This window comes from Ischnura elegans, chromosome 8 (assembly GCF_921293095.1).
Source record: "Ischnura elegans chromosome 8, ioIscEleg1.1, whole genome shotgun sequence".
Lineage (NCBI taxonomy): Eukaryota > Metazoa > Arthropoda > Insecta > Odonata > Coenagrionidae > Ischnura > Ischnura elegans.
Genome location: NC_060253.1, coordinates 48653696 through 48676601, shown reverse-complemented (window position 1 = coordinate 48676601; position 22906 = coordinate 48653696). Strand labels below are relative to the sequence as shown.

At 36.9% G+C, this 22906-nt stretch overlaps 1 protein-coding gene across 1 annotated transcript in view; it reads left to right on the top strand.

The window, feature by feature from the left end:
- Positions 1 to 22906, top strand: part of LOC124163432 (semaphorin-5B) — a 318709-nt gene that overhangs the window by 284931 nt on the left and 10872 nt on the right. The window contains exons 4-12 of the mRNA XM_046540342.1: positions 12069 to 12285; positions 13045 to 13216; positions 14587 to 14777; positions 15443 to 15642; positions 16301 to 16482; positions 17451 to 17776; positions 19181 to 19397; positions 20919 to 21075; positions 22125 to 22339. Coding sequence (XP_046396298.1) covers positions 12069 to 12285; positions 13045 to 13216; positions 14587 to 14777; positions 15443 to 15642; positions 16301 to 16482; positions 17451 to 17776; positions 19181 to 19397; positions 20919 to 21075; positions 22125 to 22339 — 1877 coding nt within the window. The remainder of the gene's footprint in view (positions 1 to 12068; positions 12286 to 13044; positions 13217 to 14586; positions 14778 to 15442; positions 15643 to 16300; positions 16483 to 17450; positions 17777 to 19180; positions 19398 to 20918; positions 21076 to 22124; positions 22340 to 22906) is intronic.

Genomic DNA, 22906 nt, shown 5'->3' with positions numbered 1-22906 from the left:
CCTGTTAAAGATGCATAAGCTAGGTCATTGGAAGCTCATTGTTTCAAGTTACTTGTAAAGGGTAGAGGCAAGTAACAGAACAAGCAATAGTAGGGTTGGAGGTTGACTTCGTTTTTAGGATATTAATTTCGCACCTACAAACTTGTGCGCGGTATCAAACATTCATTTTAAAGCTTAAACTTGGGAAATAATATGAATGACATTACCACTAGAAACTACTAGAATCACACTAATTATATTTTAATTTTGGTTTGTTACTATTGATTCCAAGGTTTTTCCTCATTTCGATCGTATGAAAGTACCAGAATATGATGGTCTAAAGGTAAACCAAATTCCTTTATATGGCAGATACTCTGACTCGAGGTCCAAAGCTAAGAAAATTCACCGACACAATCCGTCTGTGAAGTCAGAAATATTTCATATTTTTCGCTCATATTCGCCATATTACGTATTCTGTGATTAGGAAAAATAATGTTCACTTCGTAAAGATATTTCTCAACGATGACATCTTCATCGTTTTGCCTTGGGTTGGGTCATTTCACATTCAGTGCGGATGACATATATATATGTCATGAGGGCTTTTCCACTCAGGCGGATGACATAAATGTATGTCTTCGGGAGTACGTTTTTCCGCTGGTCACTAGGGTGCTCCGAGCGTGCCTAGCGTTACTTTTTCACCCTCCCGCAGTTCGGGATTGACCTTACACCATTGCGGAAGTGTCCGTTTCTAGTTCTACGTGTTCCTTCATTTTTAGTGTTTTTTTGTTTACTTTACTGCTGTTTTTGGAACAATTTGGCAGGTTGAGATTTTTCTTTTCATTTCCTTCGTCTCTTTTTCATCATTCTTATCGTAAATATCATTATCATGTCTTACATATGGATTATTCTTTTAAATTTGTTTTTTTTTACCTTTATTTTTAATTTATTCATATTTTATGTGCTATCACAAAAATTATGATTAGACTAACTTTTTTATTGAAGATATTTATCCCCGTTTCATACTCACTACATTATAAAAAAAATGATCTTAGTGCGGTGCTTCAGTTAATGATGTTATATTTGAATTTCTTTTGCTAGGAACATTTTTTATTAATGCAAATTACGTTTATCCTGGGTGATTTTCTTTGGGTCTTTTTCCTACTTTTACTGCATATTTTCTCATTCGTTTCCCTAGGTCAATTACCAATCCTCTATTCATTTCTATTTTATTTCATTTTCTGAGTTATTCATACGTGTTGGGTTAGTTGCGGATTTTCTTCCTTTTCATAAAAAAATAACATATTAATGGCGTATGCAACACTGCATTACATTATCTACAGTATTGGTCTGTATTTTTTTACTTGTTTATTTGTTTCCTTAGCTTTGTAAACGAAATTGCGGAAAAAAATAGACTCAGAGGTATTTTAAGCATTACGGCATTTAACCATTATTTATTCCCTTGAAATAGTATTTTTATCCTATTTTTTAATTTATTCATATCTTATGTACAACCACAAAAAATATTATCAGACTTAGTTTTTGTTAATAACGTGTATTCCCGTCTCAAAACTTACTATTTTATTCAAAAATGTTTCCATGCGGTCCAAAAGGTCGTATTTTATACTTTATTAATAATTTTAAAATAATTATTGCAAATTACGTTTTTTTACATAATTTGGGTTTTTTTCCTAATTTTACGGCATATTTTCTCAGTCATTGCTCCGCATAAATTACTTGTCCTCTGATCATTATGGTGTTTTCATTTTGTAGGTCATTAATACATTCTAGTGTTAGGTACAGATACAGTCTTAATTTTCATAAAAACTAAGGTATTAATCACATATGCAACACTCCATTACACAAATTGTACTATTTTGCTGGATAATTTTTAAGGCTCAAGGTTGGAGTCCCTCCCTACCAGCGGCACTCCCAGAGATTATTTCAACTTGCAAATGATATTTTCTTTGAAATAATCCTCTCATAGACGGAGAAAAATGCTGTAAGCATTTTCCTCCAAAATCCTTCACCAAGGGCCTTCACTAAGGGCATAATGGATTGGAAGCTGTTAGACAGGGAGAACTGGAAACTTGGCTGGGCCTTCTTCTCCACATGGGCGCAATTAGGGTTAACACGATTTTTAACGATTGGAGGTCAGAATTAGTGTGAGTACCGATATTCGAGAGAAAATGTGCCGTGATAGGTTTTTAGGAATGATGCAGGCTCTTCATTTCTCCGCTAACCGTGAAGGCATCCGAAGGACAGTGACTGCAATTTGCCCAGAATGTGAAGGTCAACCAAGGCCTTGCTTTCAAATATATCATAAACATTTGTGAGAATTTTTATTGAAATGTTTCAATTTTGCAATAACTCTGAGGTAACATAGATTTAAAAAAATGTTTATCCCATAAATTTATATTTTTCTTGCCGTTCATTGTGTGTTCTACTTCTGTGACTTGAAAAAATTAACTCTACGGCCGTTGAAACAAAAAAAATACACGTAAAGACTAATTCCAAGATATTTCCGCCATTAACCTAAGGAATCAATGGTAGAAGAAGTATTATAAACGGAAATATGAAAAGTTCACTCCTTCATACAAGGAAAATTGCATGTGTGTAATGCGGGTTGCGTGAATTGTCAATTACTGGTGACGGGTGGCATACATGTATGTCATTAGGGTTTTTTACTAATTGCTTGAAATAGAAACAAAAAAAATTGCAAATTCTGTTGTATTACTTCCAAGACCACCGTTATGAAGCAAAATCACCCTTCCGTCACTGGAGGTTTCGGTGAAAATATCATCCGCATTGAATGTGTTAAAAAATGTTGGAAAAATTATTATTTGTAATTCGATAATTACATAAGAGCGTTTACATGATCCACTGATTGGTGGGTAGTTCTATCCGGAAAACGTCGTAGTTGAATCGCAGTGAAATGGGGGATATAAATATTTGTACTTATCGTACTGCAGCGAATTGTAAATCCAAGAATGAAATATTTTTCACCAAGGATGAAGTGCCGTGAAAAAAAATATTTGGCATAACCGGGATTCGAACCCATCTATCCTTTTTTTCATGCCAAGTGCATCTCATGTGCGAAAATTCCATTCCGTGGGAAAAAAATTTTGCCTTGACAAAGATATACCTACTCAAAGTACGTCTTTCGCCACGAAAAAGCATTCACAATCGGGAGATCCGGGTTCGAATCCAGGATAAGTCAAATATTTATTCATGAAGAACTTCACCCTCGGTGTATTTAACTTTGCACCCGTGCGAAAGACTGCATGCAAAGTCACTTGTTTCGTGCAGTGCTTTGAAATATTTTTCGGTGAAAAATTCTTGATGATTAGCTTACGTTTCGGAGGTGTATTTATTTGTACACATTCAACATTGTGACATTTACCTGATGGAAACAAGTTTTGTTGGATGTTGATTTGATGGATGATCATAGGCTTTTAAGTGGCACGCACACCTTTTCCCATCGATCCGAGTCGGCTAACTTTCATAATAATTTGACACCCATGTAATTATCCCGACTCCAAATAATACCTATCGAAGGTAGTGATTTCCCGCCTTGATTAATTAAAGCCAAAGGCTAAGTTTTGCCTCATTGGTTCGTTCTAAAATATTTAGCAATCGTTTATTGGCAAAATAAGTACGTAGTTTCACAATTCTTTGACTTATCAGGTCGGTGTGATGAATATTCTCGGGTAAAATTGCTTTAGGAAATACGCGAGATAGCATCCAGCTTCCATCTACGGGGATGACTTGGAGACGTGAAATTTAGGCGATGGCTTTCGAGAATTGGAAAGCTCTGGGATGTGACAAAGAAATCTAGTCGATTATCTGGTGCACTGTTTAGGTCTACACATCCATAAGTGGAATACAAGGGAAAACGCCACATTATTATTCCAAGTAGCCAATGCTATGCCACCATATTTATATAAAAATGGATACTTCTTGATATTCCTCGATGAGATGTTTACCAAAAATATAGCCCGGGTTGGCTTTGACACAGTATAAAAGACAATAAAGACAATAAAAAAACGCTCACACGAATAAATTTTCGGTGGAACCACCATCACCTTCCTCGCTAGTTAGGAACAAGATATATATTTTTTCATTTTAAGACGTGATGGAACTCACTCGTGTAAAATACTCCGCATCCGGCCGCAATCATTTGCGGTTGAGGGGAACACTGTGAGGAAATATTTAAGAAATTTCAGCCTATGCTTAGAGATTTCTACACCTTCTTCCCTATGTTGATGATTATCAGAGGATGAGGGAGCCATTTTAGGGATAAGTTAACATCATTGAACAATATTATTATATTTAACCGAGTGGAAAATTTATTTGAGAAGTGAGCTTATTCAAATGCTGATATGGGTGTCTAAAATACTTATCAGATGCTACATATGGAGCATGTTTATCTATGAACGCGAGGCTTGGACGTTGACAGCAGCAGAGAAGTCAAGAGTGGAAACATTCGAAATATGATGCTACCTCAGAATGGTTAAGAAAAAACGGATCGACCGAGTATGTAAATAGGAAATGCTAAGAAGAGAAGAAGAAAAGAAAAGTCTTCTAAAAACCTTAAGGAGAAGACGGGACAACTTATTGTTAGTTAGCAACATTATGCAGCTCGATGGCCTGATAAAAATAATCGTAGAAGGATAGTTGGAAGGGAAGAAGGGCAAGGAACGACCCCGAATGAGTGTCATGGGGCAGGTTATAAAGGATTTAGAAGAGGAGAAATGTAATGCGTCACTAGTAAAAAGCTATCGGATAGGAGAGCGGAATGGAGAACTGCGTCAAAACAATCTAATAATTGTTGAATAAAGATGTATTTGACTGATTTTCTAATCAGACTATTCTAGAGGCCAGGCGGAATGAAATAGTGGTTTCTGCGTGTTCAAGATATCTGCTGGTTGAAGCTGTAGTTATCGCCTATGGGTGGAGTACATTTCAACTTTTTCTGGTGCATACTCATCGCTTCATGGAATGGAAATCATGCTCGTATGATTCCAAAATTGGCATAACGATTGGTTTTCTCTTCTGCCGCCACCAACCAGTGGCGCTGTTTGGCTCCCCCATTGCGCCGAATAATTCGTCTCTGTTCCGCATTCGCGCCTTCTCTTGTCTCTGTGGACCGCGGGCGGCGAAAGCAATATTTGTGGGCCATCGCGGGACGCTCTTCATTTGTTTGTTCAGTCGAATAGAGGGAGCCCTTTCACGCCCACGGCAGTCATCCGAATCTGTGCGAACTCATCGTATGAGATGGATCAATTTTTGTCCGCCCGTTTAGTTATTTTTTTCAGATTTTGAGCGGGCAGCCGTCATCAGTTGACGGTTTTGAATGTTCGCGTTGAGTGAGCGAAGTTTTCTCCGCTGCTGAACGTGTTTAAACTAGCATCCTTGGTGACCTACATAGTAGATTTTTGGTGCCCTGAGGAATGCGCTTAGAAGCATTTGTGACGTGAAATGGACCCGTCAGTTTCCCAAGAAAACGGCTGAAAAACTATTTTTCTTGAATGTGGAGGCGCTTGATAAAAAATTTATTTCGGATAGATTCAGTCATGCGAAGTAGAGAGGCAACCTTTCAATGCCTTAAATAACCCAATCCAACAGCATAATAACCCACTTTTTAGTCAATAATATATCAATTTCATATCAATAACATCAAATTTAAGTTTTTAGGTGATAGAAAAGTGATCTAATTTAAATGCCAATTATGATATAAATATTCGATAGCACAAATGTTAAAAAATAACCCTGTGAATTAAAATTTAATATCCCTTGAGAGAGAAGGCAAAAAAATAGGAAAAAAATCGTTGTAATCATGTAAAGAAATGATTTATGTTGAAAGATCGATGTAACTGATCGAACTTAAAAAAATTAATGTAAAATTTCATTTAATTCTATCATGTTCATTTCGGTGAAGCTCCATGAGCCTTGTACTGGTAATAGTGTCCACTTAAATATCCTGTGAACCCGTTCTCACGCCCAGAGGTTCTTCCCAGTTAAGTAGCTGTCTCCTGATAAAATTGAAGACAACAATCCTTTTAAGTATTTCATGATACGATTTCTTATTTTCTATCGCTCTCAAAAGCAGCGTGGGAAACTCGAAATGGGGATTCGAATCTCCCCATAGACAAGAGCGGAGAAATCGTTGCGCTGCCCGAGTGTCATTTGTTTTCGGGAAAAGACCGATAAATATATCGCGAAAAGGATCGGAAGTATTTAAGTGGTTGATGGTTGACAGATGGACTGGAGCGCTGAAGTCGGCCCGATAAAAGCTTTTAACTGCAGCTCACCGCGATCTCTCCTTTAACTGTAACGACATGTCCGCCGGAAACGTGGAAACTAAAAGACCTTCTGGACCGTTTTTTCTTGGTACGCTTATTATCCTGAAATTTTCTGGTGATAAAATGGTCTGGTGAAAAAATATATGATAGGGCGACCCGAGGGCTTAAAACCCTTAACGTGGAGGTCAACCCTAGTCTGAAAAGCAGATAAGTGCTGAGCAGACAATGGCTAAATAAGTCCAACCTGTAATACCGCGTCTTTAGCTGCAGTGGTGCAGCGAGGGGTGGTTTTTGGGGATAAACCCCCCCCCCCCCTCAGAGCTCAGAGAAATTTTTAAGTTCAATTCATTTTACTCTCCTGGATTAATATTACTTATAGAATAGTGCAAGGATCAATAAAATATCCCTCGCCGTAAAACTCACCAGTTTTAACCATTTGTTTTATAAATCTTCTGTGGGAGGGCCCCCGCACAATCCCGCTTACTCTGGCGGGTATTCCATTATCCCCCGACCCCCAGTATTATTTGCGCCAAACCCTCCCCCCCTAGTCTTAATTCCTAGCTGCGCCCCTGTTTCGCTGTGCCTCAAATTTGAAACTTATGCCTTTTTCACATTAATTAGAGGAGAGTGGTTGGAGTGCTTTGCTGCTTTACTGGGGATCTCGGATTCAAATCCCGGGTTAAGACTTGGTTATGTGCTGCGAATCGAGGGCAGTTCTCCGTCGATTGGATCGTTGAATGGCATCGCAGCGCTTTCGCCGGATGCCTCAGGTACTACTACTACACCGAAGGAAGTCCAGTGTCAATTGAAGGTGATGCATGGGAATGGTGGTCTCGGAGTCATCAACAGTTTTTTTTGGAGGATCCGAAGATTGGGTTAAACATGACTGCCTACGCCGAGTCCCAAGATCGAGCTATTATATTGATACGCCGTGTTCTTAGCGAATTGTGAAATGACTTTTGTTTTATGGACCCATCTTTGTGTGTATATATTTACAAAATTCAACATTTATAAATAAAAAAAATACAGCATAATTTGACTATCAATGTATAGTTCTTCAGATTTTCAATAAGTTAAGTCTTCATTTCTGTTACAATTCTTTTTTGGCCTATTCCAGTCTACACAGGCAGGAAAAAGAGTCGTAACCACACAAAAAAAACATAAATATCTTATGACAACCACCACTAAGGCGTCCAAGACGGGAACGGGTCGAAAAGTGCTCCAGTGCTGCTACCTTAACCGTTTTAGTACTTAAATAACAATAAGCTATGTCTACATTTTGTTACCCATATTTTCCGAGCTCTCTGAAGACTTCTCTTATTTCTTAAACTTATGTTTTTCCACGAAAACTGATGTTCGTTATTGTGGGGTACGTGGCAGATGGATACGCTTTCGCAGCAGAGTCAACGACAGCAGCCTTTCCTTCTGATTGGTGGGTGTTTTTCTCGATTTCGTAAAGTGGTTCAAATTTTCCGACTTCTTTCAGTTTGTAGTTTTTAGGTTTGCGGTCAGTTGTTTGGTGCGCCACGTCATTGCGGTTGGCCGCGATTCTTCTGACAGTTGACCGAGACGTACATTTTTTTTCTTCATTTTATTCTTTGGTCACTTATTTTCATCCGTTGAAGACGTTGAAATGCTCAGTGTTTTGAGCGTTTATATGCTCTTGAGCTGTTGAAACGATTCAAACGTTTAAAATATTTTTTAAAACTTTTTTCATCCGGCTCTAAAATAACGATTTTTTATTAAATAATTTCATATAGCCCATAGTTTAGAATCAGTGCTTTTCACAGTTTATCTATTAATTTTTACCCTGAATCTTAATATCACATTTTTATCAACTTTTACATCTAATTATCTCCTTTTTTCAGTTTCTTCATAAACCCAATGACTAGTCCCCAAGATGTAAGTTCGATTCCACTGATAATGAGTGTTTACATTTTATTTTATAGATCCCTTACATCTAATTGAAAATGCCTTTCGTAACGATGTCTCATTATTTATTCCTATATTTCCATTTAATATCTATTCCTTGGAAATGATTATATGTCAGTGCGTATTTCTCGGGAATAATATTGACTAATTGCTACGATGACATGACTTTCCTGGTAAAATTTTATTGCAAGAAAGGAAAAAGTCAGAAAAACTTATTTTATTCGAAGTTTTTCGATGCCCACGGAAAAAATAACTTTTTTCCTTCCCTATGCACTGTCCGGCTGCACTTAATTGGCCTTGCCGTATTCTCACGATCATTTTCAACGGCTCAAATTTCCATTCTCATGATCGATAGAGAGTTTCACGGTCATTCAGTGGTAATGTAGATTTTACGGTCCGCTTTAGTTCTGCCGACTGCGGGGCCGTATTGCGGTTTTTATCGGATCCAACCCGTTTGCCACTGCGAGCTCGCAATGCGGGCTTCATAATCGCAAGCAGGCATCAATATGTATCTTCCCCAGAAAATACCGTTATTAAGCGCGCGCGGGTGGGTCTTTATCGGGTCGTGACCGCTACTTTCTCTAATTTTGGAACAGTGCTTGATAGAAACGTGTCAAAAACGCTTCAATTTCTGAGGTTCTTTTCCCGCAGACAGACGATGCATAACTTCCTCGGAAAAATTATTTTATTGTACAGTTTTCTCGCCTGTTTTTATTTCAAAGTTTCTAAATAACTACTCTTTTAATTAATCTTTAGCTTCAATAGCTATTTTTAATAATTTTTATTTGTTTATTTCTTCGCGAAAAATTTATGAAAATTTCTGAAGTTATATTCCCGCAGAGAGACGATGAATAACCACCACGGCATTAATTACTTCTCTTGAGTTTCTTCGTCTGTTTTTTTTCAACGTTTCTAAGTGACTAACCTTCGATCTTCATCAATTCTTATGCATCAATTGTTATTTTGAATAATTAAATCTTTGTGAAAAAGATTTCCTAAACATTTTGGTGTGTGGTACGTATTACGTCTGAGTTAATCATCCGCGCTAATCTGGATTCGGGCTAGGATCTCCAAATTTCTTACAATCATAGCTACGTGATCATTGTGATTCCTGGTGGATGGCTATGAAAAGACATTTGTGAACATTACTGTGATCGTACCTAAGGGAGAATATAGTAGCGAAGGGTTGCGCCACCAGGTGATGGCGACGCAGTACATGGTGGGAAGGGATCTGGGAGGATACGGCCATGAATGAGGAAAGAAAAGGGTGACACGCCCCCTTCCATGTGTTTGAGGCAACACCCCGCCCCGCGATCGTCCTTTTTTTAAATCTCACCTCAACATTCTGATTGGCGAGGGTTGCCTAGCGTAGGGCGGGAAAATTTCCGTGAGTAGGCCGAGAGAAGAATAGATGACTCGTTCGTTATCAATGACTCGAAGAGTTTTCCATAATTATAGGGGCAGAGGCGGGTGGTCCTAAGTCGTGGAGTTTTGTTTGGTCGGTCCTCGTACGCCGTAAATGGGAGGAAGCACTATGAATCAAAAAAGTTTCCCATCTAATGAAACAGCACCACTTATGCTAGTGGAAAAAAATTCTGTTTCTCTATTGTTGTGTGTTATTTACATTGATGTGATTTAAATAAGTTAAAGTAATTAAATTAATGGTAACGTTAACATTTTGGTAATTTTTACTTGTATTCTAATCCAAAGTTCGTGTAGGTAATCGTTGCATATGAGTAACTGTTACATTTTGGTTATGAAAAGTGAGAATTTGAATTCCACGCACTCTGAAAGACATGAAAAATTTTCGTGGAGCATATTTTTTTATGCTTTAAGTGCCTAAAAAAATTTAAAAATTATTTCTGTATGTAATGGTATTAAATAATAATTAAAATGATGATGTCCATATTATTATTCGCTGTTTGAGAAAATATAAACAGCATTTGCATCATGCACGGGGGAAATTTTTAAAATAATTGTTATCGTAATTGTAACTCTACTGATCACTTTTTAGAAAGTAATTTGTAATTTTTGTAATTAATTAAAAATTTGTCCATGTAATTGTACTGCATCCCGATTATATTTCGCTGATACTTGTCCCATCACTACTATAGTTATTTATGGCCGTGCACTTGAAAATCGGAATAGTAATCGGCTAAAATGTGAGCGTGTGAAACGATGTGATGAAAGTTATTAATATTTTTAGTTAAAAGGGACACTTAATTCAGTAGAGATAATGCAAAGTCTTGAAAAGTCATTGAAAATTTCTGAAGTTATTTTCCCGCAGGGAGGCGATGCATGAGTACCACGGCAGAAGTTATTGTTTTGAGTGTCTTCGTCTGTTTTTTAAACGCTTATAAATGACCGTCCCTGCATCTTCGTCAATTATTATGCTTCCATTGCTATTTTTAATAATTCTACCTTCGTGTTTTTTCTTCATGAAAATATTTCGAATTTATTTTCCCGCAGAGAGACGATGCATTATTACCACAGCAAAAATGTATCCCACTGCGTTTCGTCACCTTCTTTTCCATGTTCAACATGAAGTGTAAAAGTCTTATGTTACTAATATTAATTACTGACGATGACGCTCATTTGTTGAAGCCGCGGTCGATGTTGAATAAAAATATTTTGAATAAAAAATGCACTTCCAAATTCAGTTTGAAATTTCTCCACCAAAGTACGCCTGAAGGATTTTCTTTCGTATACCTTCTTCACCCACGATTTCTTTTCGGCTTTCGCTGTATAAGTAACCTGTCCGCCCAAATGGTATCAAAGTTTATGATGTCTCCTTCCTTATCGTTTCGAGATGTGTGTCGGTTTTCAGTCAAACAAGGCATGGCCCGGGACGCCGTGAATCCTTAATCCCCTGAAATGATTAAGTAAACAGTCGGTATGTTCATGGCGAGATAGCGCGCGCTCATTCGAATGTGTAGTGCTATGCAACGCCAGATAGGTGAACTCGCTTTACCTCCTTGCCAACGCCCTCCAGGTTGCGTCATTGGCACTACATTTATTCACGCGGCAAGTTGTTCATGGAGCGAAGAAGAAGAGCCGTTTGTTTGTCAGGGGGGTCTCTCTACAGTCGCGCTGCGCAAGGAGAGAAATACGACTTCTCGAGGTACAAAATTTTGAACGAAGAGTTTCTTGCAACACGCTTTTTCTTAACTTCCTTCGCCTTTTACATCAATGGAATCTTAATAATTTATTATTAATAATCTATTATTAATAATTTATTATTACCCACTTCCCATTGTCAAATCGGCTCGAAATATTTTGCAGACTTTCTTGCTTTTGATGTCAATAAAATAGTCAATATTTGAATTCCGTTCCACGGTGCACTGTGCTTTAATTAATTGACTAAATTTTCAAATGGAAAAATAGTTTTTAATTTTTTCAAAGCATAGTGCTAGTTGTAATTTGAAATTTCTTCTCAAGCTCTGGTTTAAGCCATTGCATTATTCAGCACTGAAAAGAATAAAGTAAAAATAAAATGAAAAAAGATAAAAGGACGCTCTTTCCAAAATCAGACAAAAATGCACAAAATAGTAAATAATAAGCTTACCCTTCGAACATCTGTTTCCTTTCCTCAATGTTTGATAGTGTTTGAACAGTACCTCCACATTCAAAACTGCAAGGAATTATGAGATCGGGAAAATTAAAGAACCCTAAATACTTAATGTATCCTGACGTTACGCAACCCAATAAACATTGATACCAACATGGCCGCTCGAAATAGCCGCATTGAGCCGCCACGTTGTGGATATGTTACAAGCTCTCTCTGTTCTTCGTGATAACGGATGCCAGTGAATCGTATGCGTTAGTTGATGTATATACCTTTCTTCTCTTCAACAGGGACACTTTAGTTCGTCTGAGCCTGGATGGACTGAGGCCTTTAGAGGTGGCATCGTGGAAGGCACCAGATCAGAAGGTTTCGCTGTGCATGACCAAGGGACAGTCCGAAGCAGACTGCCACAACTTCGTGCGCATCCTGGTGGCGGGTGGTACAGGACGACAACTGCTCTTTGCATGCGGAACCAATGCTTACTCACCACGATGCTCGTGGCGAGAGGTAAGGATCGTCATGAGTTAATTTGCTGAGAAATTAAGGGCTGTACACAGGAACCTGACTCAGTTTTGAGTCTTCACTCTAACTCGGTGGCTCAGATTTGAGACTCAAGTTGAGTTTGAACTAAGAGTTTGTATTTAAGAAATTAACTTCAATTCAATCGAGATAGAGTAATTGTGGTTACTTACAGTGGTAAGATTTACAAAAAAAAAATCCATTTTCCTAAACTGCTGTTACTAATAGCCTCCCTCTCATCAAAAACTGCCATTACTGTAGTATAATATCCAACATCATACTGAAAGTCAGTATTAATTTTATTTTTATGTTACATATTTTATTCAAATTATTATTTAACTTGTATTTTGTGAAAAAAATCGTCGAATAATATATTAAAAAGGTGAAAATACCTAATTATAATAAAAATTTTCTTGAGTTTTTGAATTTTTACCTTCACTTGTATTTGAGACATAATTTTTTCTTGAAATTTTGGCAAATCTGTAAAAATGCTTCGGCAATTTAAGCATATTGCCTAGAAAATCGGTTAGCACTGAAAGGGTTAAGGGCGTACGACGAATTGAATACAGTAACCTTTTATCAAGCTTTTCTTGCTTAACAGTAATTTTCCATAAATACTTAATAATTTCACTAGGTATTTGTTGAAAATTGCTGGTAACTTTAAATTTATATACTAATATGTTGTAATTCCACTAAATTAAGCTTGAAACAACTCTCTGTAATATCTCTTCCTCCTTCTAATCCCAGATGGATCGCGTGGGCCACGTACTGGAGTGGGTGGATGGGACAGCCAAGTGCCCTTACAATCCACATGCAAATGTGACAGCTCTGCTGACAGCCCCTGTTGTTTTAGGGGAAGCTACAGAGGGAGCCAATGGGGACAAGGGACTTCTAGCAACCAAGGGACTATTCTTTGTTGGTGAGTTTTTTATCAATTCTATTTCACATTTATTTTTTACTTATGAAAATAGGAATTGATGTAATGTTTACATACTTCACTCTATATACCGTTTTTCATGCATAAATTTTTAACTGACAATCCAAGTCGTTTGAAATATAAAGTGCTAGGTTAATGATGAGGGGTTAAATGGAGGAAGATTCTGAGTCTTGCTCCTAATAATTCATTTTATTATCATTACTATCACCATTATTATTAATGGAAAAACCCATCTTTCATTAGAAAATAGGGTGGTTTCCTATTATTGTTTTATTGCCTAAATCGAAATATTATTACTCCTGGAGTACGTATTTCACGCATTTTGATTTTCAAATGACGATATCTATTTTTCGCGATTAAATGAAAAGTGAAAAATTTCAAGCGCGCGAAAACGCAATGGCTAATTGTAAGTGTGAATGCCGGGAAAACTCCGTGTGATGTCGTTCTGGTTCCCGCTGCCGCAAGTGAGGTGACCTTGGGGCGAGGCTTTGAGTGCTGATACGATGCAGGATGCTAGCAGGTAGCAGAGTACCCTGCTAGCTGGTAGTTCTTGGCTTAAATAAGGATTATTAATACCTTATCAAAGGAAGAAAACTTTCCAACCTTAGCCAGTTTCAATAGGTGATTATTAAGACATGTTTCCCTGAGCTCTGTGAGTCATGCATACATGGTAATCTCAGACAATGTAAAACTCCTATCTACTCGTATAGAAACTAGGTCCCTGTGACGTCACGTGGAGTGGCATCGCATGGGCGCCAATCTGGCCTTTTTCAAATGAGGAAAAAAATTGACCATTGCCATTTGTCTAAATCGGTATTTCTAAAACCAAATAATTTGTATATTATGAATACACTAATGGTGGGTAACGAATCGCAATCAATGCCTTTCGTTTTATTTGATGAAGAAAACTACCCTATAGTGAGGTTTCCAAATGGGTCACAATCAAAAGTCTCACTTACAACTAATTGTGAGAGTAATTTATGAATCAATCATAAACCATCCACAAGGTACTGCATTATATGTCCATCCAGAAGATGTTTACAAGATAAGCACAAACCTGGCCAAAGTTCATGGAATATCACAGTAACACTATTCAAAATCTTACTAAAACTTCAACATTTTTCTTCAACAATTACCAAAAATAGGAGGCAACTTTGGTGTTATTGGGTAAAATATTTTGAAACATGTATAAATTATTTTTTTATCACGTCTTTAGAAATACCTAGTCCATAATACTTAACCCACAATTGTCAGGGACTTTCATATCTGGTCTCTAGGAAATTTATGCATGGTGAAGTATATAAATATGTATGTATTATTAATTGCTTTCACTCTTATGCTTGTCTTCTTAGGTACCCCAACGGACTTCAGTGGTGCCGATCCTGCCATCTACAGGACAGGTGGTGGTCAGTCGCCTCTTCGGACATTGCAGTACAACAGCAAGTGGCTGAGTGAGCCCCAGTTTGTTGGGTCATTCGAAACTGAGAGACACGTTTACTTCTTGTTCAGGGAGTCAGCAGTGGAGTACATCAACTGCGGAAAGGTCTGTTCCAGGATACATCACATCTCTTTCATAATTTGTGAAATGCAGTGGAATACTGCTATGCTTTGTAAAAATATTTTTATAAATTAGTTAGTTTTTCACATTTCTATGCACTAATGCTGATAATATTTTCACAATGAAGCAAGTAAAAAATTAAGTTTTTCCTATTGAGGATGTCCTATTCAAAAGGGTTACCTTTGCCCTTGGTGGACCTTTTTGCAATAACTTCAAAAATCAGTCGGTCACAATCCAATTAAGTTAATTGGTTAGTTATTATTTTATTTCAACTTTAATTCCTCTTTTAGGATATGTGGGATGATGTAAAATTAAATTATAAATAAAGTTTAATTTGTGCAGAAAAAAAATAAATTTTAATTGGAGGGAGACATACAATGTTACATCTCCCACAATTGTAGTTAAAATGAAGTTGAAGTGAGTATAGGCATAATATTACATCTTCTACCTTCAAGTGTTCAATAAAATATGGAAAGGGGGCTCTCAGACCTCCGTACTACACATGGAAAGTAAGAAAATATACTTTTGTACCCTACTACAAAAATAAACTTATTTTAAACCCATGGTGGAATGGTTTTCAGTGACCTGGAGAGAGTATCTTGGAAGCAAACAAATTTCTCAATATTGCTGTTTCCATTTTTGGTTTTCAGAGGATCTACTCACGCATTGCTCGCGTGTGCAAAGGCGACTCTGGTGGCGTGGTCATGCTAAGAGACAACTGGACAACATTCCTCAAGGCTCGACTTAACTGTTCTCTGCCTGGAGAGTATCCATTTTACTTTGATGAGATTCAAGGCATGGACTACCTCATGTCGGAGCGGATTGTCTTTGCAACATTCCAAACACCACGGTTAGTAATTTTGTATTATATTTGTGGCCAAAGGAAAAATTTTCCCCTAATAATGATGGCTTTCAATGATTAATTTGTTCTGACTAGTGCATTGAACATATAGCTTTTGATTTACGTATTAAAATTACATTAATTATATATTATGCCAAATTTAATTTGCATAGGTATGTATACTTGATGTTATTCAGTAGTACATGATTCTGCTATACGTACACTTTCCTAGTTTTATTTTTGAACTATGTTCATTATATGCCTTCATCAAAAGGTTTGTGCAGGGTAAACTAATTTTTTTTTTTTAAGTATCTGGGTTGCCGATTTTTTGTGTGGTAAGATTGCCTATATAGGAGGTTAAGGATGCTAAGGGGTGATACAGCATATGCACTGACAAATTTCAGTTTAATTCAATTAAAAACATATTATAATACTGAACTTTTGCATTAACGAGAAAAATTCATTCATACTAAGGTGAAATTGTTCCAAAGATTAAAGCTAAGAATAATTTGTCTTTTACCCTTGGCTCGGAATCGATTTTAAGAGGCTACTTACGTAACCACTATATTTTATTATTGTAATATGCATCATTGATGAACTATTGTCTGTCAATTCCCTCAGTAAAATTTAGTCTGAAGTCTCAATAATCTTCCATTGTTCTCCACAGGAATAGCATAGCTGGGTCTGCCATTTGTGCCTTCAACATGTCCTCAATCGAAGAGGCATTCCGCGGACCGTTCAAGCACCAAGCCTCCCCTGGATCGGCATGGGAGCCATCTCACTCCCCTGACTCGCGCGCCCACACCTGTGATGATATGATGCCGCAACATGGAGTTCAGGCAGATGGACGTGAGTCTCAATATTATGCTCTCCCCTCTCACAGTGTATTGTCAACCATAATAGAATGGTTTTCCATATCCAAAATTAATTATTACGTTAATAATAATTGAATAATAATTTTTTGTTCAACGACCATTTTACCATTTTTTACAGAACATAGTACAGCAGTCTTTTCCGATAGAAAACCATCATGATAAATTATTTTTTTAATATACCTTTTAAAATCAGTAATTTATTCACTGCTTGTTAACTGCAGGTTACATTATTCAGGGAGGTCTTATTTTTATGCAAATTACTGAGTACATTGAGTATTACATTACTGAAAGCTATGATTCATGCTAAGCTATTAATCTAGCTTGTCAACAGGTTTTCATTTTTCCTCTCAATTTAATTTTCTAATCTCATTTTATCTAATTGGTTCATTCAGCAATCTTCAATTATTAGTCATTGGAATTGAGTGTAGAGAAATAAATTAACCCATATTTTTTTAAATGTTGGTCGCTTCCTCTATATACCTTTTCCCTCCGTTCCAGTCTATTCACGGTGAAAAAGGACTGGCAAATATATGTACAGCTGCGAGGCAGCTTTAGGAACTGTATCGATCAAGCTAAACCACCGGTTTTATTGATTGATATTATCCTTCATTAGAACTTTCTGAATCTAATTGAAATACTGTATATGTCTGAATATAGTCCCCCCTTTTTTTTCCAAAAATGTTCGTAGTAAAAGTGAAGGGGGGACTATATTCAAACGCTTTTAACAAATTATTTCCTGAAACTGAACTCTCAAAATTAGGGGAGGGGGACTATATTCAGAGGGGAATTATACTCTGAGAAACACGGTAAATACCTACAATTTTCCACGATTAATCGTTTATTTTTATATTTTTTTATATTTTAATTAGCCTACAGCAATCCTATTATTTTGTGTGGCTTCCTCACTCTCTAAATGCCCTCAAATCATTCTATTCTTCACAGGTGTTGACCCCCGTGACTATCATCGCCTCTCGCCAGTGGCCTCCTCACGCTACCAATTGTTGGACCGTGCCGTTCGCCCCCTCACCACCTCTCCCCTCCACGTCGAGGCCCCGTTGCGTCTTGGGGCAATTGCGGCCCTCTCAATCCCGACCAGACTGCACTCCACCAATCACGTCTTGTTCGCTGCAGCCGAGGGGGGACAGCTCATCAAAGTGTCCATATTGCCACGAACGCTCAAAGCTTGCGTTGTCGAGATATGGAACGCTCCAGTGCCTGGGTCCGGGCCTCCCTTCAGAATACATGCTCTTCGATACCTCCCCGATTCAGTGAGTACCCCTGAGTGTTCTCAGCTTGTTCTTCCTAGTGGTTGCTAACTCAAGATTCTAAAGATATTATATGTTTTTGATATCATTTAATTTCAAAAAGATATCACTGGTATTATCTTTTATGGTCTGACAATGATAACATTAATGTTACCGAAGTGAAATATATGAGTTATTTTATTGTGATCTAAAATCTAAGGTTTCATATGGTGATATTTGTTTTTTCATGGTGATATGTTTATTACTTTTCAAAAATTTAGGTGCCACTTCAGTGCCATAAAGAAATCATTTCATTAAAACTGCTTCAGTTTGATGTCATAAAAAATATTAACGGCAAAGTTAGGCTAGTTGCTTCAACATACTTGAATACGTTGGTAATATTTTATTGGCATCACTTTTTCATCAATTGCATCATATCAAATTTGGGTCACATAGTTATTTTTCAAAACCTTTTTTCATCATCTTTAGTATTACATATCTACTTTTAATGCCAAAAGTGTTATTTTAAAGCTTTCGCACTACTTATGGGATGGACACATAAAAGGGATGCATGAAAGTTCTATAGAGGAAAAAATCATTTGCCTTGAGCAGTACTTTTCAAACTCCACTGTGTTCGATACAGGTGAATAGTGGTAGAAGGGCTTATAGGCATATACCACCCATTTGAGATTGTATTGGCAGCCAGACTCCAAATCCTCTAAAATATTTCAACACATGAGAATGAGTGGAAATCTAGGCTTCAAATGCTTTGCCTGCTTTAGATCGCAATGAATACAAGGCATCCAGTAACAGGGCAAAACTGTGGCCAATTTAGCTCAAATTTTTTGTAGTTTAAAAACTGTGTTTTTGACCCAAACATCATTGATAACTTTGGTTCTTACTGGTATCACCTATCCAAGTTTAAAATTTCATGATGCAATTTTTCTCCTCCATGTGTATAAATAGTAAATGCTTTATTGAAATCATTTTCGTAACTTAAATGACCCTTGATGTTTCCCATTTATTTTCTTACACTCATGGTAGTTATTTATTGTCATGTCTGAATATTAAATCATACTTATCTTATTCATTCAAAACCGGGCATAGTTACATGTAGCAATTGTGCTTTCCAAACAAAGACAATGATAATCCAAACAGACTACTGATGATGCACAACAATCAAAATTCACGGCTTTATGAATTAGGACTATATCTCTACCAGTCGCTTATTCTGATCACGAATTATGAAAATCAATATCCACTCAATGCCCTTTATTCGATAGATAGAACAAAAATTTCAGAGCGAGATTTAATTTCTGGATGTGTTAATGTGGATCATGTAAATAAAGTATAAAAAATAATAATCACACACTCCAATATGTCTGAATATTGAATCATGCTGATCTCATTCATTGTGCCCTAACACAGGAATCCCTCTACCTTGGGACCGAGAGCCATGGAGTGCTGCGCATCCCTGCGCAGCGTTGTGCTCGCCACTCTACACGACAGATATGCATGGATGCTGCTGATCCACATTGCGGGTGGGATGAGGCAAGGGAGGCCTGCACGCCAGCTCCTGGTGGAAACACGCAAGCTGCGCACTGGAGTCAAGTTATTACCACCTGCCCCATCATTGGCCACCCTGGTGAGAGACCTTTGAGCCTTTGTTAAATACAGTAGATTCCGTTTAATGGGTCCAACGAACGAACAGAACCCGATAGAGGAATATCCCCGAGTATTCTCTGCTTAATTGGGACAGCATGCCGCTTTATTGGGCCATGAGTCGGCGACATAGACTTTATACTCTCGACGAAATTAAAATTTTTTGTTTTCTGAGTGCTATTTTTTTATATTTTCCTCCTTTGATTTACTCTTGTTTTTCACAAATGTTCCTATTCTTGCCCTATCTTGAAAGCTCTTGTTGTTATACTATCCTCAAGACGATAGGACTTTTCTTTAATAGGACTTACTGAAAGACATTCATTCAGCGTCGCCCGAGGCTGTGAAAAATATTTTTAACTAAATTGTTATAATTCTTAAAAATCATAATAAATTAACTAAACTCGCTGATTAATTAATCAAATCAATAGTTGAATAAACTCATGTTACATTATAAACATTCTTTAGTCTTCTTTCTATCATTTCAACGTTTGTTTATGCCCATATACAGGATAGTTCGCTTAATTGGGGCAGTCACTTAATTGGGGCAAAGTGCACAAGTCCCGATATGTCCCAATTAACCGGAATATACTGTAATATAGTTCATACAGTTGGAATAAGTTTATTCAACAGCTTAGTTCGGCTACAATATTACAAGTGAGAAAAGACAGATAGTTGACAATACCAGTCATTATGTGACATAAAAAAAGAATGAAGAAAAGACAGACAATTGAAGTTGTTAGATTACAAATTCAACAGTGAGAGACTTTTGAGCCTTTGCTGGATCTGCTTTGTTTGACTGAATGTGGGTCTCAAAGAAAGAAATGAAAAATTTTTGTCAATTTCAAGTACATATGTAACTTCTCTAAGCAAATTTTGAGTACCTATCATTTGTATAATTAATGGAGTATTTTTGTCTTAAAAACTCTGTGATTGCATCTTGAGAAAAATGTTTGTGTTATACATTAAATGAGGCAAACAAGCAGCCTCTCTTTTGGAAAAAAATCCATAAGTGAAAGCAAATATTGAAATTTAAGTGTTGTGTAACATAATATCCACATATTAGCTCGTGGTACATATTACCTGATAGAGCTCCATGCTTTACGAATCATTTTACACCAGAATTCAATTTTACTTTCAAAATTCCAAGTAAGATAGATACGAACAAATATATTGAGGTGAGTATTGATAACCAGGATAAAATACAGCAATAAAATTTGTATCAAAAATCTTGATAAATATTGAAAATTCAGTATCTCAGTGACTGCAGTGAAGAAAAGTTCAATATGCATCTGTACTAAAAGGTATCCAATACTTAATATTTAATGCATGCTCAGGAGTACATGTAAACAAAACCCCAAAGAAAAAGGCAATTGATTGTAACATCATAGATTAGCACGATAAAACTATATATGACAAAATTTTATTTGTATGATTTTTAAGGTTCTACTAATGAAAGAAAGAAAAAAACTTATCAATTTACATTTTTGCTACTCTGTTTTTCTAGTTGATGGAGGGTGGAGTAGTTGGTCGCCATGGTTCCCATGCTCACAGGTATCTGACGAGTCTGTGGGGCCAGTGTCCGCTGGAGCTAACACTCTTGGAGAGTGCCAGTGTCGGCAGAGAACGTGCACTAACCCTGAGCCCAAGAATGGTGGGAAAACGTGAGTCTGCCCTCTGATAATGTTGGAGATATCCTTATGTAAGGTTCCGCAGGTTGATTTCATTGAGATACATTTTTTCTGGGCTTGACTCCCCCTATGAAAAAATTGTATAAACCTGTTTCAAATTTTTATACATTCTTATACATTGCCATGGTAATGTATATGAAGGTATAAAAATCTGAAACAGGTTAATACAATTTTTTCATAGGGGTCTCCATTGGTGAATTTCTTCGGATGACAGTTTTGACAGGATTGCGCTTGACTCCTTCAGGTTTTTTTAGTCGCAATGAAATGGAATCCAATTGAAATTCATGTCAGATGAGGATGGGAGTTACTCTTTTCTCTCCTTATTTTATTTGGGTTAATATAATTTTAATATACACATCTTCACGGCACTTTCTATTTTAATACATACCACATCTGTGATCAATCTTTTGATAGTGACATGAATCAAAACCTGATTAGATCATAGCCTCTCAAGTGAAACAGTTTTTTCTCAGTAAAATTCCCCCTTGGTGTACTTAACCTTCAGTTTAAAGTACTTACAAGGGTACCAACCTAAGGATTGAAGTACTGAATGATGGTAATTAACTGATTGGATTTCAGTCAGATGAGGATAGGAGTTTCTATTTTCTCACCTTATTTTATCTGGGTTGATATAAGTTTAATATACATATCTTCACGGCATATTCTTATTTTAATCCATACCACATCTGTGATCAATTTTTTAATAGTGATATGAATCAAAACCTGATCAGGTCATAGCCTCTCAAGTGAAACAGTTTTTTCTCAGTAAAATTCCCCCTTGGTGTATTTAACCTTCAGTTTAAAGTACTTACAAGGGTATCAACCTAAGGATTGAAGTGCTGAGTGATGGTAATTAACTTATTGGATTCCTTCAGAGTCAATGAGAAAGGGAAAAAGTTAAAACTTGATCCTTATTTCCTCAAAGAGAGAGAGTTTTTCCTATTCTTTATTGGTTCACAGTATTGGATTACTCATGACTGTATTTTTTGTCCAAATGTGATAATTTCCCTCGCTCTCCTCAGATGTTCTGGAGGTCCGAGTATCGAAGTTGGCCGTTGTGTTCGTCACGGAGGCTGGACGCCTTGGTCTGCCTGGTCCCCGTGCTCCCAGTCTTGTGGCCTTGCGGTGAAGACAAGACGTCGAATCTGTGGAAATCCGGCACCAGCCAATGGGGGAAGAGTGTGCGTGGGAAGCGACCACTCAGAAATATATTGCACATCAAACCCACCATGTCCCGGTATGTACTGCTCCTCTCGTTTGCTCTTTGTTCAATACGAGATCTATACTATTCTTCTCAGTAGCTGGCTGTTCCTTTTGATTTTTTACTCTTACCAAATTTAAAAGAGTTGTGCATGCCTGGCTCATAAAAAAGGCCTTCTACTCCATTGAAGAATTCCTCGATAGTGACAAGGGTGACATGATACCTTTGTAACTTAACATTTTCTGTATTTGCAATGATAATATTTTTTGTGTTTTTATTTAATATGATTGTAATTTTGCACATTAATTTTTGATGGGTGAGACCGATGCAAGGCGTAGCTTGTTTTATGTCTAATAAATATTATTATTATTATTATTTTGTTCTGAGTTCAAATCTCTCGGAAATCTTCCCTACTCAGTATAAATTCTTACATCAGCATGGATGCAACTAAAATACGTATAGCTTGTCGACACTGAGACAATATTGTGATTAGACTGTCAAACCAAATTCAATATTTTTGCCATTTTGATGTATACCTTATTGTTACTTGCTTTAAATTTTCATTAATTTTGATTTCAAGTTTCCAAACATCTTAGTGCCTGC